This window comes from Talpa europaea (assembly GCF_964194135.1).
Source record: "Talpa europaea genome assembly, chromosome: 5".
Lineage (NCBI taxonomy): Eukaryota > Metazoa > Chordata > Mammalia > Eulipotyphla > Talpidae > Talpa > Talpa europaea.
This window is the reverse complement of record NC_140071.1, coordinates 122,311,062-122,330,408: the sequence shown is the minus strand read 5'-3', so window position 1 is coordinate 122,330,408 and position 19,347 is coordinate 122,311,062. Positions and strand designations below refer to the sequence as shown.

The window sequence follows — 19,347 nt, the reverse complement described above, 5'->3', positions numbered from 1 at the left end:
TCCAGGCACAGCCTCCCAGCGCTCAACTTCCGGGAGCCCGGCCCGCCGCCGGCCTCACGTGACTCAGGCCGCGCCTCCCGCCGTCCCCCACCGAGGGCCCCGCCGGGTCCCGCCCTTCAGCTGGAGCTCGCTGATTGGTCGCTGGCGGCGCGGTTTCCAGGGTGACGAGAACGCCGCAGCCTTCTTAGCGAGGACCCGGAGCGCCTGCGCACTTGCTAGATCGCGCGGCCGCTCGAGCCTGGAGATGAAGGTAAATAACTTACAAGCCCCGGGGGCGGGGGGCTGGAAGCCGCGGCCACTGACTCTGTTCTCTGGCGACTCGGAGTCCCTCTGGGCGCCCCGCTCCCTCGCCCCTAGTGTGGGCGGGCGGGGAGCGCTGCGGGGCGCCCCGGGGAGCGGAGAGCAGGCGCGGAGTTGAAGGAAGGCGGGGACAGAAAGAAGAGAAACAGACGGCGGGACGGAGGCCCCTCAGCTCTGGGCCCGCGGACGTGGTTGTGGCGCTGCGGGCGGAGGGAGCCCCGCGGCGGCCAGGCCAGAGCAGATTGATCCCGAGAGACCCCGAATTCCCCCCGCGGAAAGAGCGGATTGTGTGGACGCATCTGGAGGGTGCGGTGAAAGTGGGGTTTCACGAGCCGCCTCACTTCTTGCAGCTACCCCCCCTGCAAGCCCCGCGGCTAACACCCCGGCAAGCCTCGCCAACTGCTGAGCCCCCTAAAAAGAGTGAAAAGTCTCCGAAAGAATAGTTTCAAATGTTACCTGTGACTGGTAGATCACCTGGTGGTGGATGTACAGTAGCCACAGGAAAACCTGCAGGTCTCACGCCCAGAGAACTCCATCCTCTGCAGGTCTAGGCGCGGGCGTCTCGCGGGCTCCACTCCCGGGCCCCTGGCTTCGCTCTGTCACCCTTCTGCTTTACCTTGGCAGTACCCCCTGCCCTGAAATCAGACACGGGAAACTCGATTTTTAAATTTTTTTTATCCGTCCTAACTCTTCCTCCTGGCAATTAGTAGTATAGAAGTTGGAATGGCCAGACCTGTAGTCATTAAAGCGCTTTTGTTTATGAACTATCAGAAATGAGGGGATATTATCACTCCTGATTTACAGTGGAAAATTATGTGCTTGGAGCAATTGATGCGATTTGCTCTAAGCCCTAGAGCAAAAAGCAAAATGTAAGCCTTGGTTGTGAAGCTCACACTTTTGCACTGCACCTGTACGTGGAGCATCTGTGCAGACTCCACTGAAGAAAAATCATGTAAGCCAGAGAAGGTTTGAAAAATTCAAGTATACAAAAGTCAGCAGAATTCAAGTATAAGGATCCCTTATTTGCCTGAAGGAATTACAGGGCAATTTGGTCAGAAAATTGAAGAAAGGGGGGGGAAAAAAGGCTTTTGTATTCTTCCTGTGTTTTTTTTTTTCTTTTCCAAGGATGTCTTCTCACAAAACTTGATACAGCTGTGATTAAAGCACGCCTGTTTTCAGTACAGGTGATATCTCTTTAACACTTGCTTGTTGGTGTTTAATTTTGAGCTTTGGAAGGGTTTTGTTTCCATTCAAATTTAAGCCACCTGAAGTAGTTTCTAATGACGCCTACATTGAGCATCTTATCTGTAATTTATTCTAATATTAAAGCCTAAATTTTTCTTTCAAACTGTTCTGAGCTGTTATAGAGCAGCACTGTTTGATATAAATATAATACAAGCCAATGTAATTTAAAATTTAGAGTAGCCACATTAAAATTCTTAAAAAGGTGAAATTAACCTTTTTACCCTGTACATCAGAATATTATTCCAACACGTGATTGGTATAAAAAATTATCAGCGAGTTTATGTTCTTTTCTATCTAAATTTCAAGCCCTCAATAAAATTTCATGGTTTGACTTGCATGTTGAACACCACAGTTCCAAGATTGTCTAAGTAAAAAAACAATTTTTCAGTCATACGGCGCACCATTGCCAAATTAAACATTTAATGATGAAGTAAACATAGTTAATGGGTAAAGGAAGATAAGGAAGTGTAGATATTTTGTATTTCTGTGATATATTTCTATCGTAAGATCGTTTACATAGCAATTTTGTTACATTTAATCCCCCCAAAAAATCTATGCAACTGATAGTAGCTAAATAATCTTCAACATAAGACACTAAATTTGTGTATTTTTAGAAAATTAATATTCAAAAGCAAAAAAAAGCTTTATGTAAATGAGCTCCTGTATATTGCTGTCCATCCTTACCAGTTTGTGGCTGTTTGGTTGGTTTATTGACTAGTCATTTTATTTTGTTGAATTTTTTTAAAAAGATTTATTTATGCATATAAGAGCTGGGGTACAGGCCAGAGATGCAGGGCAGCGGGGGAGTGGGGGTGGTGAGAGGATTCACCAGAGACAGAGTAGGGAACAGAACAGGCAGACTGACTGAAATACACTGCTGAGGGGAGCAACGGGCAAGTCAGGAGAGGTCTGCTGCACCATGTGGGTTGCTCCCTGGCTGGCGGGGGGATCGAACTCGTGCTACAGAGGCTGCAGATTGCTTCATAGTGCAGTGCTTAACCCCTTGTGCCACCAGGGAGACCCTGTGATTGAATTCTTTTAGATAAACTCTAACGGCCTTTACTATTCTGAAACCTATTTCATGATCATATTCTGATGTTTTTTATGGCTGATCCATAATTAAATATTTTGAAAATATGAAAAGATAAAATACAAAATTTGTTTAAAAATTTTTTAATTAAAAAGGTTTTTTAAGTATTTAAAAATATAAAAATTGATGTGTGTGTGTTTTTTGTTTTTTTTTTTTTAGCGTGTTTTCTCACTGCTAGACAAGGATTGGCTTGGCGCACCAATTCAGTTTTCTTGGCAAAAAACATCAGGAAACTACCTTGCAGTAACAGGGTAAGAAGCCAATGAAAGTTTGAAGTAAATCACCCTCACTCCAAAGGGTCGGAGGCTCTGTAAGCACAGGTCTGGGCAGTGGAAGTTCTCCTGTGGTGGCTGGATAGTGGGAAAGGGAGTACATTCATTGCCACTAAGATCGCAGTTCAGAAAACTGTTTTACTGGTAATGACTTTCCAGAGACAAATTATGAGACTATCATGAGCGACACTGAGATCACTTGGATGGCAGTCTGTGCCACCTCAAGCTCATAGAAAGATAAATGAAAGGAAACATTTAAATCACAGTTCTGTGTTCTAATTGCTTTTAGAGCTGATCATATTGTGAAAATCTTTGATCGCCATGGTCAAAAAAGAAGTGAAATTAACTTGCCTGGGTAAGTACTTTTTCAGGCTTTGATACCTAAAAGATAAAAAAATTACTGCCTTAAAACTATACTCAACTAGAATTTTATAACTGCTACATATGACCTGTATCTCCTCTTTCACTTTCTCCATTTGCAAAGGGATTTGGCTTTTTTATACCATAAATGAATGAAATGTTTTAATGGTATGAGTTAGGGTTTATATTATACACACCCATGTATTCATAGAAACGATTTAAAACAATATTTTAAATCAGCCTATATGAAAGAATGCTTATTTAATTATAAGCAAGCCTTAAATGTATAGAGGCAGACAAGATAAGCCTGTATTTTCGTAGTAATTCTCTAATCACTGGAGATTTGTTAACTTTCTATATCTTAAAAGACAAATACTTAATTCATTTTCTGGAAATCATTCTAGATTATACTAAGCATAATTGAAGCATTTTTAATGATTTGGTGTAATCATTACCTTTACAAGATACTTTACGGATAGTCTAAAGTGTATAGAGCCCCTAACCTAAGTGGTTTTATGCTGCCATGCTTTTTAAATGCATGTCTGCCTTCCCTTTCCTATCACAAATCAGATTGTTTTATTTCTCTCAGGCACTAACCACCTTTCCCTCCTCCTACTCTGCCCCTGCCTGCCTATGCCACCATTTTGGCATTCCCACTGCTCTCTTTAATTGTTGCTTCTGGTTTTATATTCCATGGAACAGGTCAAGGTAGTTATAATTATGTCTGAAAAAAGTTAAGTGAAATTTTGAGTAAATTGCATGAGCCTTTTTGCATGATTTCTGTGTCATCTCTCCTGGTTCTGTAATGGTCTTATTCAACTATATTTATATTTGAATTCAACTGACATAGATTTTAATCATCCAGATGATTAAAATGCTATTATATATTAAGATAAAACATAGTTTGACAATTTGAAGAAAAAAAAAAAACAATTGAGATGGTTCTCAGCTGGGTTTCTTATTTTTTAGTTCCCAGCTGTTTTTTTGTTTTTTTGGTTTTTTTTTTAAGATTTATTTATGGGCCTCCCTGGTGGCGCAGCGGTTGAGCGCTGAGCGCTGGGTTGCGAAGCTGCCCACAGTTTCTGCAGTGCCGGTTCGATCCCCGGCTGCTCCCCGGCCACCGGAGGAGGGTCCCACATGGGTGCAGACCTCTCCTGCCGCCCGCTGCACCCCTCAGCAGTGTACTTCGTTCCTTCTGCCTGCTCTGCTCCCTGCTCTGGCTCTGGTGAATTCTCTCACCCTCCCACGCTTCTGACTGTGCCCAGTGCTTGTATAAATAAATAAATAAATAATCTTTTAAAAAAAAAGATTTATTTATGCATACAAGAGCTGGGGTACAGGCCAGAGATGCAGGGGGTGAGAGGATTCACCAGAGACAGAGTAGAGAACAGAACAGCCAGATTGAAATGCACTGCTGAGGGGAGCAGCAAGTGAGTCAGGAGAGGTCTGCTACGCCATATAGGTAGTTCCCTGGCCGGCCAGGGATGGAACTTGTGCTCAGAGGCTGCGGATTGCTTCATAGTGCGATGCTTAACCCCTGCGCCACCAGGGAAGCCCCTCCCAACTGTTTTAAATGTAAGTCTGAATATGACTTAGCCAATACCCAAGAAATCTCAATGAAAAATAGCATCAGAGAAGAAAAGCTCAATCTTCAAGGAAGTTTTTAAATTATATAATAAAGACTTAGAATAATTTTATAGTAAGAAATATTGGAAATAGAGCCTTGATCTCAGCTTATCTAGGTTTAGCGTCATTTCTTACCAGTACCTTATCTCTGTTACTCTGAAATAATTTAATCAAAGCTTAATCAACATCTGATTCCAGATGTTTCATTTGTAGACGTGCTAGATTAGTATGTTTACCAAAGGTTAGGTTATTTATAAGATTCCAGAAAATCCGCTTAAGTGTAACTATATTTAACATAGTATAGGCAATGGTATTTAAAATAGAATTTAAATTTTTTCCACCCTTCAACAAAAAATTGAGGTTCATATTATCCAAGCAATAAATAGTGGTATTTCTCACTCTAGAAATTTTATGCTCTCAAAATAGATGACATGGTTTTATTATAAACCAAATTCATAAATAGGTGAATATATAAATTTAAATTTCTTGCTGCCCCATACACCTACCCCCACCCCTTTTCATTCCCCATCCCTCCTTTCCCACCCACCATCCTTGGTCTATACTTGTGTATCTGTCCCAGTTTCTGTTGTGGAAGATAACATTATAAGGGGGAGATCAGCTTAGTGTCAGAGGCTTGGCTTGGGTGGTGGGGGGAATTAAAATTAATTAAAATTAAAATTTCTTTTCCCTTCTTTAAAAAAAGTGTATAGTGATGTTCTGCTCTCTTTCTTAAAAGTAACTGTGTTGCAATGGATTGGGATAAAGATGGAGATATCCTAGCAGTGATTGCTGAGAAATCTAGTTGGATTTATCTCTGGGATGCCAACGCAAATAAAACCAGCCAGTTAGACAGTGGCATGAGGTAAGGATAACTTTTTTTTTTAATTTTTTTTTAAATTTATTTTTTAATAGAGGCATGTTTTATTTATTTGTTTGTTTGTTTGTTTGTTTATACATGCACTGGGTACAGTGAGAAGCGCGGGAGGGTGAGAGAATTCACCAGAGCCAGAGCGGGGAGCAGAGCAGGCAGAAGGACCGAAGGACACTGCTGAGGGGAGCAGCGGGCGGCAGGAGAGGTCTGCGCGCCATGTGGGACCCTCCTCCGGTGGCCGGGGAGCAGCCGGGGATTGAACCGGCGCCGCAGAGGCCGCGGGCAGCTTCGCAACCCAGCGCTCAACCGCTGCGCCACCAGGGAGGCCCGATAACTTTTTTTTTTTTAAATCTTCACTTCGAGGGCCTCCTCTGGCACAGGTGGTTGAGCGCCGCGCTGTGAAGCTGTCCACAGCCTCTGCAGCGCGGTTCGATCCCGGCCAGCCAGCGAGGGTCCCACATGGCACAGCAGACCTCTCCTGTCTCACCTGCTGCTCCCCTCAGCAGTGTATTTCGTCAGTCTGCCTGTTCTGTTCTCCACTCTGTCTCTGGTGAATCCTTTCACCCTCCCACGCATCTGACCTGTACCCTGGTTCTTGTATAAATAAATATTTTTTTAAAAAAATCTTCACTTCGAAACATGATTATTTGTAGGCTTGATGCTAATAATAGTTCTATTTTATGGTGCACTGATGGGTAATTTTTTTAAGATTTTTTTTTCTGTGTACATACAAGAACTGGGGTACAGGGCAGAGATGCAGGGGGTAAGAGGACTCATCAGAGACAGAGTGGGAAGCAGAACAGGCAGATCTACTGAAATACACTGCTGAGAGGAGCAGTGGGCGAGACACAGGAGAGGTCTGCCGTGCCATGTGGGTTGCTCCCTGGCCTGGGCTCCAACTCAGTCCCTCATGGTGACAGTGCTGAGACTTAACCCCTAGGCCACCAGGGAGACCCTTGAGTAATTTTCTTACAGAAGAAAAGGTTCTTTATTATATATAATACTGTTGATTTTGCCCAATTCATTTAGAATAAAATTATTATAGTTGCAAAATATAAATAGCTTGTTAAGAAGTTGCTTTTGATGGAACTAAAATGAGACAAGACATAGATGGCTAAATCTGGTGGCAGCCAGGGCTGGGTATACAGGGCTTCCAGTGACTCAGCCAACACTGTCTTTCTCCACCTCTGGGGTCTTCCTTCTCTGTATTGGCTTCATCCTCAATCAGACTCTGTCAATGGCAGCTGTTAGCTGAATATCATTCTTCACAACAAGTTATGACAGAAAGCATGCCGCTGTATGCGCAGTTCCTCCAAAGGCCTCTCGTGGAGTCAGGAGGGTGTGGGATTGATAATCCTACAGGTAGGGTAAGGGTGGGGCTGTTCCCAAGTGGAAAAAATCCTGGGCAGACAGAATAAATTACAGATCTCTGCTAAAGGAGAACCATTTTGCCATATGGAAAAGGAAAATATGTCAGTAATTTTAAGAAAGACTCTGCAATTTTGACCTTCAACAAACTGCTTCAACTCTAAGCCCCAATCTCATCCCTACGTGAAAAGGGGCATAATTTAAATTTCTTGCTGCTGCCACCACACACCTACCCACACTCCTCTTCACTCCCCATCTCTCCTCTCCCCCAGCCCCATCAGTTTTTTGTATTTGTGTATCTGTCCCAGTTTCTGTTGTGGAAGATAACATTTTAAGGGGGAGCTATATCTCCCTCGTGGCATCCCGTGGCCTGCAAGTGGCTAGGAAGGGGTCACACACGTGCCGCAAGATTAGACTTTAATTCTTCAGCTAATTTACCAAGGAATAATTGAACACAAGAAGCAAGGTATCATGGAGAAGAGAACCATACCTCACCGTGACCCTCCAAAGAGACACACCAGGCCTGCATCCACAGATGGAATTATCTGCCCACTGCAAAGTCTTGCAAGGTCTGAGACACTTCCTTTCTTGCTCTGTCCATTTTGGGCACACATCACTTTTCAGAAAGATTTTATATACAGCTAGTGCTTCTGTTCAGGAGAACGTTTATAAACAAGTTCTTGAACTAAATTCAGCATCAGCAAGGCCACATCCTCATCCAGAGAAAAATGCATCATTCCAGGTGTTTCTGTTGGAGCTCTGCCTCCCACTGCCTTATCTCCCCATAGATTATTTCCTCACATCATCTCAAGGTTGTTTAATTGCATTTTATGGCCAAGCACAAAATTGAGAACCGAGCGAATGGTAGATGTTATTACTGTAATTATCATTAAGGTAAAATTAAGACTATTTTACCATTGACTGTGTTATTCCTAAAGGACTTTTGTATCTACAAAGGTGTGATCATTACCATTTTTTAAATGTAATGGTCAATCTAATTGCTAAAATAGTTAACAAACACAATTTTTAATATTTTAATTTTGCAAGCTAAATTAGATTTCCTCTAAACAATTTAAATTCCGTTACAAATTTAATTAGATTTCACTTTTTAAGCACTTCAGAGACCTATAGTGCACAAAAAATCAAATATATTTTTAATTTGATTTTATTTATTTTTGCATAGAAGAAGTAGGGTATATGCCAGGCATATGAGAGGATACACCAGAGACAGAGTGGGGAGCAGAACAGGCAGATCTGCTGAAATACACTGCTCAGGGGAGCAATGGGTGAGACAGGAGACGTCTGCTGCACCATGTGGGTAGCTCCCTGGCCGGGAATCTAACTCAGGCCACAGTGGTGATAGCACTGAGACTTAACCCCTAGGCCACCAGGGAGACCCTCAAATATAATTATTGCAAAACTTCCTACAATGTTACTTATCTAAAATTATTGTGTTAACACAATGGTTGAAGTATATTTTTACACCTTCTTAAGATTTATGTGGGATTAAATCAATGATCATTTAGCTATGTACCTGGGAAACAGCAATCTTTCCAGAGAAAATTCTAAATACAACATCTGCTTCATCAGCCAATTGATGCCTGGTCGTATCATGGGACATTTTCCCAAGGCCACTGACTCCTGAGCACCAATCATCCCACTCAGCTTCCTTACAGGGTGACTTTCAGTTGTCATATCAGCGTGTGCCTTTCACATAGTTCACACTGCATTGTAGCTTGTTGCACTTTCTAGAACATTTTATTCTTCAAGTTTTGCTTGGCCAGAAATACACTTGATTATTATACCTTGGCCTGATCCTTTCGCATTACTGTGAACTTACATAGTTTCTTAGCGTGCAGGGCCTTCTCAAGGCCCTCTCTCTTGAGAGGAGTGTGATGGAGTCTGTTCAGTTAGCTCTTTTGAGGACATTTAGTGACTTGATCTTGAAAAATGAAGTTTAATCCTCTTCCTAATTGTGCGACAGTGTTGATAAATTATTGTGTGGACTTAACGTTACACTGTTGTTATAGGTGGCCGGCCATGTTCTTGTCATGTCATTCCTCTTTTCCTTGGTAGTATTAACTCATTCACAGTTCTATTTATTGATGCTTTCTAAGAAGCAGACTCCAAAACAGGGTGCAATGAGTGAGATGTATTACAGGATGCCTGTGAGGAAACATAAGAGTGAGGTTAGAGGAGGTTAGAGGAGCCATCAGACCTCAGTGCATCTCAGATCCCTGTGAAGGCGATGAGGGAGGGAGAAAGATTGGATAGCAACATCTCAGGTGAGCAGAATGTAGGAAAGTTCAACTAAGGGAATCTTTGACCTAAGTCCCTCATTCTGGGAATCCTGTGTCTCCTGGGACTGGACTACCCCTCTTCTCTCCCTGTCCGGCGCAGGCCCTGTGTGGAGCAGCTTGGGGTGGCGTGGCCCCAGTGCTTTGAGGTGATGGGTACCAGTGCCACGGAGCTGGGCCCTTAGTCAGTTCCACTTGCTGAGAGGCATGTTTTTGGCTGCCATGTCTGCTTAAGCTGATAGAGAAACATGTCTATTTATCTTTTGTATATACTTAATAGATTAACACTTTTACTAAAATGAATTATTTAACTACCTTGTATTCTATTTGTCTATCATTAAAACTAATTTTTCATGTATTTTAAATGATTTTTGTTTTTCAATTTTGCTCTTATAGTCTTTCAAAGTACAGCTTGTTCCAATTAAATGTCATTTGTAATTGTCCAAATTAGCCTATTTAACCAAAAGAATGTCCTTTACTCTTTGTCCTCCTTTTATGTCATCAACATTCTGGAAGTCTGCTGCTCTCTGTGAAGAGCAGCACGGTCTGTCAGTGACTCTCAAAGTTGAGCTTCGGGGAGTTGCCTGATACGCTTATGAGGCACAGCCAGCTGCGTGCCTCCCCTTGAGTTTCTCCTTCTGTAAAGCTGGGGTGGGATCTGAGAACTGGCCTTTCCAGAATCCCCAGCTGGTGCTGGTATTGAGGTAGCATTTTCAAGACTTCTTTTCTCTGCCCTTTGTGATTTTTTTTTTTAAGATTTATTTTATTTATGCACACAAGAACTGGGGTGTAGGCCAGAGGTTCAAGGAGGTGAGAGGATTCACCAGAGACAGAGTGGAGAGCAGAAGAGGTGGATTGACTGAAATACACTGCTGAGGGGAGCAGCGAGCGAGACAGGAGAGGTCTGCTGTACCATGTGGGTCAGCTCCTTAGCCGGGGATTGAACTGGTGCTGCAGGGGCTGCTGATAGCTTCATAATGCTAAGACTTAACCCCCTTGTGCCACCAGTGAGGCCCCCCTTGTGGTTTCTTTCTTCAGTATCTGGAATGAGCTATTCTCTGAGGAGTCCTGAGTCCCTTATTAAGGAATTGTATGAAAGCTTAGCCTGGGAGTCCTACAGTGCACAGAACAGGTGATGCATTCTGCCTCCTCCCGAGCTACTCTTGTAACTGCACTGGAAGATACATGTCCTTTCTAAGGTCATGAATTCCCAATGATTTTTCTAATGTACCATTTTATTGGATTCTTGCTTTAAAGCCCAAGGTGTCATAATTCCTTAAGATTTTTTTGACCAATTCTACAGATAATATCATTAGTAGGCAGATAAACAATTATCTCACAATGTCTTCTCATGAAGCTTGAGGTTCCATCATGACTGAATCGAAGTCTATATTCATTATACGTTTATATTTTAAGTCTAACTGACTGTAAGGTCCTCTTATAGTCTCTCCAGAATGTCCTTAGCAATTTGTCTTTGTCCTTAAACCATTAAGTTGTAATTTTGTATTTCAGTCTCTAAGTGATGTTATGATTATTCATGAAATAACTTTTTTTTGTGGAAAGAACTATTTAAAGATGATGATTCTGAATTTTGTTTAGTAATTTATTTCTTAATGTTACAGGGATCAAATGTCTTTTCTTCTTTGGTCAAAAGTTGGAAGTTTCCTGGCTGTTGGGACTGTTAAAGGAAATTTGCTCATTTATAATCGTCAGACATCTCGAAAGATTCCTGTCCTTGGTAGGTTTATAGCTGAGAACACTGCTGAATATTTGAAATGCTTTACATAAATATAAATTTTAATGCTTCAGACTTCCCTGATATTGCAAGGAAAATTATGTACTAGAAAGACTCGTCTGGTCAAGCCTCCCATACAGCTAAACTAGAAGATCCTTCTTCATGGCCTAGTAAATGTTCCAAGCTACACAGGCTAAGTTACTAATGTCAGCGTGAGTGTTTGGACACCAGTCCATTCATAACTTGGCTTCTGTATGTCCCTTTCTCACCCAGGTTGTAGCTCTTGACACAGAACAACCCATATTCATATCAACACATCAGTTGATGCACTGAAACATATGATGCCTACTTGGAGAGGATGTATTCAGATCCCTAATTCTGACCCCTCACTCTCCACCAACACCAATTTTGTCTAGGTGTAGACTATATATTTATTTGCCTCCAGGCATATGATTTGAGGGTGTATGTGTTTGCTCCATGCTTGCTCCTCTTGTTCAGTCTGACTCCCCCACCTAGCATCTGCCCAGAAATTTCAAAGAAAAAAAATGGTATCACTTCTTTTCAATTTTATCTGCTATCATGCTGTGAGTGGGGGACTAGTGAGCTAAGTTGCATCCAGGTGGCCAGAAAAAGGAATTGACTAGTTTACTGCTAAGAAACTGTGGAGATAATAGTGCCCACAGAATACATGAGATTTTGCCTTTCAGTTAAGGACATTTAATCATTTCAGATTATTTCCACATTTTTGTGTATCTTTAGTATTAATATTTTTGTGCTCCAGCTAAACAATAGTGTCATTGATCCATCTGAAAAATTAAAACTAAAAAATTTGAGTTACAAAAATCAGTAATCACCACACAAATGAGTCTGTTTGACCTCAGTAGGTATTTTCTGTATCCCACTTCATCTGTGGGTAGTCCTACCAGTTAACTTCTCAGCCCTAGAAATTTTGACACTTGACATATGAGGAGATCTTTATGAAAATGTGATGATTTTATCAGGTATTTGTCATGCATACATGATTCTGTGTGCGATGTTGTATGGAATGTGGGTGTTCATTCTGCTCAGTCTTAAGACTGTACAATAAGCCTGAGAAGACTCAGGTTGATTCCACATCGGAGGTCCTTTAAATAGATGGTTGCCTCTGGCAGAGTAGCTGATGCGTGGCTATGCCTTTTCCCCTTTTAGTTACTGCCCTAAGCCCAAGCCCATCTACTTTGGTGGTAGCTACATGGTAGCATGCATGACCTGTCAGCATTTCACAGCAGCTGAATATCTGTTCCCTTGTTTCATCTTACACTGATTTGTTTCCTTGAACTAGACCAGAAGAGGCAGTTTTCATTTTGTGTGATTCTGAGACGCGTGAATTCCATTTACTACAGTTTAACTAAACATTGCCAGCCTCCCAAAAATGTGGTTCAAATGATTAACTCTGAGTTAATATTAATGAAATGAGTAAATACAGGTAAAGTGCCCAGGACACTGTGCAAAGGCACAAAGAATGCATTAACTGTTGTTACTGATGTTAAGACTAACCTGAATTCTGAGTCCTGGAGTTATATAGGGCTTTGAGTTATATAGGAAGAAGCAGGAAAGATTTTCTCCTCCCTTTCTTGGGTATAAAAAGAAGTTTGCTTTTGGCATCTTTCCACATTTCTTGTATGCTCTTTTCCCATCCTCTTGCCCATTTCTTTGGACACCCCATTACAATGTACCACTCAAATCCCTTAATCTATGGTGAGCAAAATTTCTTATATACCCCCGTCTCTCTCTGAATATTCCCTTTACATTTGTTTCTGGACTCCTGGTTTGAAATACTAGCCTGACGATGTCCATATTTTTCTCTTTCAAAGTTCACACTCAAACATCCAGATGCTTCTCAGCATCTCCTAAGTCTAAAACACACTTCAAATTTAGTATCTCTAAGACCCTTTGACCCACAGTTCTGTCTCTCCCACTGAAGATATCCCATCCTTTTTCAGGTCTTCAGGCTGAATCTTCATATCATCACCCTTACTCTTCTCTTTTGCATACTCTCCATATTTACTTTGTCTACATACCTGGCGGCATCTACCTGCAGATGGCTCCAGAGTCGCCTGTTCTCACCGCCTCTCCTGCTACCATGGTGTGTGTGCTTTACTCATCTACCCTCGGAATTTCTGCACTCTTTTAACCAATCTCAATTCAGCTTCTGCCCAGCTGTACAGTTTTCTCAACCTAGAGGCTAGAGTGGGTCTTGCGCTCAGAACTCTCCCAACAGTTTTCTCTCTCACCTAGAGTCAAAGCCAGAGTCCTCATGGTAGTCTACCAAGCCCTCCAAAGCCTGGCACCTGCAAATGCTGACTTCATCTCATGCCCAGGTCTCCTCACTTCTCTACTGCAGTCACACTGTCTTCCTTGTTGAGCCTCTAACACACTCATGCCTCAGCCCGCTTATGTACGACTGTTTAGAACTTGCTTCTATAGGGACTGTAGGGGCACAAAGAATAAAATGGACATGGTTTCTTCTCTCAATAACAGCTCAAATATATAGCATTTCCTGTCTACCTGGCACTCTAAGTGTTTTAACTCATTTGATCCCCAGCCCTACTATTATTATCCACAATTTATGCATGATCTTAGAAATAGATTAAGTAATTTACCCAAGGTTTTGCAGTAAGTGGTAGAGCTGAGATTCATATCTAGGCAGTTAGCTCCCAGAAGCTGTATCCTTAATTAACCTTAGGACTTGAGTATATTTTATCAATCCCGGGACCTTCAGCAGATGCCCTTCTGAAGCATGTGATTTGCCCCGCAAAATGTAGTTTGTGCATTGACTAGATTGCTCAATAAAAAGGCTTCCTATTACTTAGTTATTATCGAATATCAGTCTCGAGCTAAGTGACTGAATGTTTAACATAAGGCTCAATAAGGTGCACCCATATTTGTACCTCAGTATTATCACAAATCATTATAATCCTTTAGTCACATTATGAAGATGAAGACCATACAGATAACTTCAGTGTTTTGGTATTTACTTTTCTTACAGATTTGGTTAGATGGTAAACATACTTCTCGAAGAGTGGAATTCTTTTTTCTCTTAGCATTTATGCTCATGTCCACAAAAAAGCTGGCATATGGTATTTATTGCCTTTCTATACCATTGTCTGTATTACAACTTGTAATTATCTTAAATAAGGTCGCTTAGATACTAACAGCTTTGATGAGAGTTTAAACTCCTTGTCTATTTTATTTCCATGGTATATTAGACTTTTAGACTGACATAACAGATTTGAGGTTTTTGTTTTTGTTTTTGGGAGAAATCCATGTGTCTGTACAAAAATCTCTTTTACAGGAAAACATACTAAGAGAATCACATGTGGATGTTGGAATGCAGAAAATCTGCTTGCTTTAGGTGGTGAAGATAAAATGATCACAGTTAGTAACCAGGAAGGTGACACGATAAGACAGGTAAACAGAAACAGCACTTTGATCTGATATATTTGAAAATGTCCCCCAAATAAAATGTGCCTGTCAAACTAATCTGTAGAATTTTAATCTCTGAGATATGTATATACTAACCTCATAGTCTAAACTTCACTCTTCTTTTTGGATATTAGAACAGTTTTCTTTAATATGAATACTTATCTAAATATCCTCCTTTGTTCATTTCTTTGTGTTAGCATGGAGTATCAATTCTGCAGTATATTTGAAATAACTCTTATTTTAGATACATATATTTACAATATGAATGTTAATAACTGCACTTAGATTCTGGGCAGCCTTACTCTTTAGTTGATATGTTAGATTAATTTCAAACTAACCCTAATGAAATTTAATTTTAGTGTTAAATTTTACTGCTGTTCAAATATGATTAGCTCTTCAGTTGTTCCTCCTCAAAGGAATTTGTATTAGCAATACGTAATGGGAAAATTTCACTTTGGTTTCTTGGCTTATGACTTAGCATTTCTAGAGCAATATTGACAAGTGCTGTCTTTGAATCCCTACTATGTGGATGGCTTTGCGCTGTGTACTTTTAGAAGAAATATGAGATATGACCCTATATTATCACCACACAACAAATTAGCCCCCAAATTTAGCAGTTAAAATGAAAATTTCATAGTTTTTGTGGGTAAGCAACCCAGATGCAGATGAGCTGGGTGCTTTTCCCTCAAGGTGTCTCATAAGACCAACCATTTTATTGGTCAGATCTTCAGTCTCATCCAAAGGCTTGGCTGGGGGCAAATCTATTTTCAGGTTCTCACCTGTTTGTTGACAGACAGGTTGTTAGACTCAGGGGCCCACATCCTCTCTGGCTATTTCCTGCCTCATTTCCTTGCCACAGGGATTTCTTCACCTCCAGTGTATCAGCTGGCAAGAGAGCAAGAGCAGCCATTTGAGTCTTAAACCACAATCTCCCAATAAATAACCTGATCTCAGAATCAATTCTGTTGGACTCTGTTCTCTAGAAGTGAGTCACCAGATCTAGCTCACACTCAAGGGCGTAGGAAAGAGGGTTATACACAGGCATAAAATCCTGAAGATGAAGATCATCCCAGACCAACTTAGGGCTGCCCACCACAGGTCCCTACCCTCAAAGAAACAAAATTATCATCAGATACACATGGCCTACAGGATTAAGTTCCAATTCTATAGCATCGCTTAAAAATCCTATTGCATTTCCTCTATAGGGGAGAGAGTTGATCACCAAAGTTGGATTATGAGTCTTTAAAAGAGAGGTGCTCTGAACCCCTTGGGGTGTAGGGTAAACTGTGGGAACAGAGATTCAGATTTAGAGGGACACTAAAAATATGGTAGTGGGCTGGTTTTTTCCCCCTCAAAGGTGGGAAGGTCCTGTATCTCTGCTTCACCAGGTGGTACAGAATCCCCACTTCCAATTTCTTGCTCTACCATTCTCTGGGATGTTTTGCCCTCATCTGCGTGATTAAGCAAGCCTGCCAGCTCCACACCTGCAGAGCAAGAAATTTGTAAAGGGGAAGATCTGGAAGAAGCCTTCATTGTTTCTATTCATTCCATGTGACTAGAGCCTGGTCATATGGTCCTCTGCACTGCTGCCGGGGAAACTGCAAATGCAGTCTATTTGTAAGTGACCACGTGCGCTGCTAAAACTTGTCCAGAGGAGGCCACTGGGCATTTGGCTGTCTCTCCCATTCAATCCAAGCAGAGCAGCGTGAACAAAGATAAAAGGAAAAACTTATTAGAATTTGTTCGTGGTTTGTTCAAGATTGGACTGGCTGAAACTAACTCAACCCCACTGAGCAGAGCCACAGCACGATTACAGGAGTCCTTCAGAAAGATTAATCTGGCATGCTGTAAAATATTTCTGGAAACCTTATAATTTTGATGGTTCTATATTGGTGACTTAGAATGCTGGATACATGGCACACATGCAACAGCTTCCTCTATTATGTCCATAGCACACATCATCCAGAGACATGAGCATCCCCCTCTAAGCCATCCCCCCCAATCAAGACATGGCCTTAGAATATTTTTCCACATAATTTCCCAGGACACCACTACTATCCAGCCATTATTTGCATGTAAGATAACTGTTTCCTGTTTATAATCCCTAAGAAGTGTATGTTCAAAATCAAGCGACTGCTACACTGGCGTGGGGTTAGCGACGTGCCGTCATAAGTACTGCTGCTCTGCGTGTTTTCTCTGAATTGTTTATGCCCTTGTGCAGATCACTCCAATGTTACTTGTATGGATTTATTTCTGTTGATCCTGCTGAGGACTTGTCTTGCTTCCTTAATCCACATCAGCTCTGGAAAATTCTTAGTCATTATTTTTATAAAGATTACCTTTCGTGCTTTCTGTTGTGACTTTCTGGAGCATCTCTCTTTTAATCTGTCTATTGTAGGTTTATCACTATCACTGTGTGCAAACTTCTGGATAATTTCTTCAAATCAGTTCACTTATTTCTTCAAGTTTGTATTATCTTCTGTCTATCCCATCGAGGTTTTTTATTTTAATAATTCTTTTATTTTTAGAAAGCACTTTGTAGTTCTTTTAAAAATCTTCCTGAACTGGGCCTCCCCTGGTGGCGCAGCGATTGAGCGCTGGGCTGTGAAGCTGCCCGCAGCCTCTGCAGCACTGGTTCGATCCCTGGCCTCCAGCAAGGGTCCCACATGGCGCGCAGACCTCTCCTGCCGCGCCTGCTGCTCCCCTCAGCAGTGTATTTCATCAAGTCTGCCTGTTCTGTTCCCTGCTCTGGTGAATTCTCTCACCCTCCCGTGCTTCTGACTATACCCAGTGCTTGTATAAATAAATAAATCTTTAAAAAAAAATTTAAAAAAAAATCTTCCTGGACTTGAAAAAGGGGTGGGGTGTTTTCTTTTCTCTTATAAGTCCTTCTACTTCTTTTCTCATTATTTTAAAGTATTTCATGATCACTAATAATTTTATTATTTTTAAATCTACTGACTCTTGCCCTTGATGGATTGTTTTATTGTGAGTTTTCTTATTTTGAATTGTGAGCTCATTTTTAGCAGGGCTGATCTGTGGAAATTTTTTGCAGTTCTGGGAAGAAGCTTTGAATTTGTTTTTAACAAACATGCCAGGGCATTTTAGACCACTCAGAACATCCACACCAACCTCAGACCATCATGGCTATAGAGGGGTAACTCTTTCACTTGAAAAGAACTTTTTCAGTTTTTTTCTGATTGAGAGGTTAGTCCAGGTCAGACAGGTTATTTCATTCTCTCTTTCCCAGCTGCTCTGGCTACTGGAGCATACACTTTGGTGTTGCATATACTTTTTCTGCATACACTTTGGTGTTGTTTGAACTTTGTAATGGTCCCTGGAAATTTCCTTTACCTTCTCTCAAGCTTATCTATCCATTTAATAAGATATGGGTTCTGTTTCATCCTGAATTTCTCAATGTGTGTAGGCTTGGGATTTTCAAGTTAATTGTCCAGCATATAACAGAAATGAAATAAGAGCAAATCACTTGCTTTAGTAATATTCAGGATGAATTTGCTTATTGGGTTTATTCACAGTGATATTATTTTTACTTCCACAGACACCAGTGCGGTCAGAACCCAGCGACATGCAGTTTTCCATGATGAAGACTGATGACCGAAACTTTGCTGCCGAAAGCACAGTAGGAATTTTAAGTCAAATCCATGCCCAGACTGTATTTGTAGTATTTGTAGAATATGCTGTTTCCATTTTCTAGGATGACTCAATCTATATTGATAAATTATAGCCCGTCACTGATTAGGCCAATGTAAGCCCTAGCTTCTCAGGCCTACGTTTGTTCTTGCTGCTGCCAGCTGGCCAGTATCACAGGAAATGAGACAGACAGCCTCCTGTTACAGTTGGCATTGCTCTTCTCATTCTTAGGATAGCAAAAACAGTGGGGGTTCCTTCCTAAAGATGAGCTTTGCTTTGTATATGATTTTTTTTTTTTTTACCCTACCAAATATGGTGACCAGAATGCTGGAAATTGTAGTTTTTATTTTAACACATCAGAGATATTTTCCTGCCAGATTATAACATTCTGCAATCAAGATGACTTTCACAAGCATATGAATGTATTTAATGAAGTAATGTTTCTTTATTTCTTAAAAAACCATTAAATTGATGTTTAATATTGGCATCAAGGCCATCAATCAATATCCATCACCCTTAATCACCCCAAATGAGTGATACCCTCTTTTCTCTTCCCAACACAATTATACCTTCCACTGAGAATCACAGGTAAGTATTGACTTGTGGGAGTCAGAGAGGGACACCATATGGACCTGCAAGTGATGGAAAATGTTGCTGTAAAAAGGCAAACGAGATTATCCACATTGGTGTGAGCCTCTAATCCCAGGTGGCTCAACCTCAGATTGGCGTCTCAACATGGAAGACTGTATCCAAATATGACTTCAATTCCATGAAACTGTGTCAGACGTACTTCCCTGTGTTGCACAGTATTCTAATGGCAGGTGGAGAGAATTTTAAAAAGTTGTTACACCCACCTATTTTACTATCCTCCAAAGGAGAGATCAGATAGATAGAAAGGCAAGGACCCTTCCCAGACTAAAAGTAAAAAAGTGGTTTTCTAATTAGTCACACTATTATCTTCCTAACTATGACAGTTAACACTTCTAAATTTGGCTCTTTATTTTCACAAATCAGATTTAGTCTCTTTGGATTTGCTTATCAGTCTTTTCATGAAGTGCTGATTCATT

General features: G+C 41.1%; 1 protein-coding gene across 1 annotated transcript in view; it reads left to right on the top strand.

Annotated features, from left to right (window-relative positions):
* Positions 1-208: 208 nt before the first annotated feature.
* Positions 209-19,347, top strand: part of WDR19 (WD repeat domain 19) — a gene marked incomplete at its 3' end in the record, with an annotated part of 60,034 nt that continues 40,895 nt past the window's right edge. Inside the window, exons 1-7 of the mRNA XM_084233378.1 lie at positions 209-250; positions 2,795-2,886; positions 3,197-3,262; positions 5,630-5,755; positions 11,052-11,167; positions 14,499-14,614; positions 18,189-18,269. Of these exons, the coding sequence (XP_084089504.1) occupies positions 245-250; positions 2,795-2,886; positions 3,197-3,262; positions 5,630-5,755; positions 11,052-11,167; positions 14,499-14,614; positions 18,189-18,269 (603 nt within the window). The 5' untranslated portion in view covers positions 209-244. The remainder of the gene's footprint in view (positions 251-2,794; positions 2,887-3,196; positions 3,263-5,629; positions 5,756-11,051; positions 11,168-14,498; positions 14,615-18,188; positions 18,270-19,347) is intronic.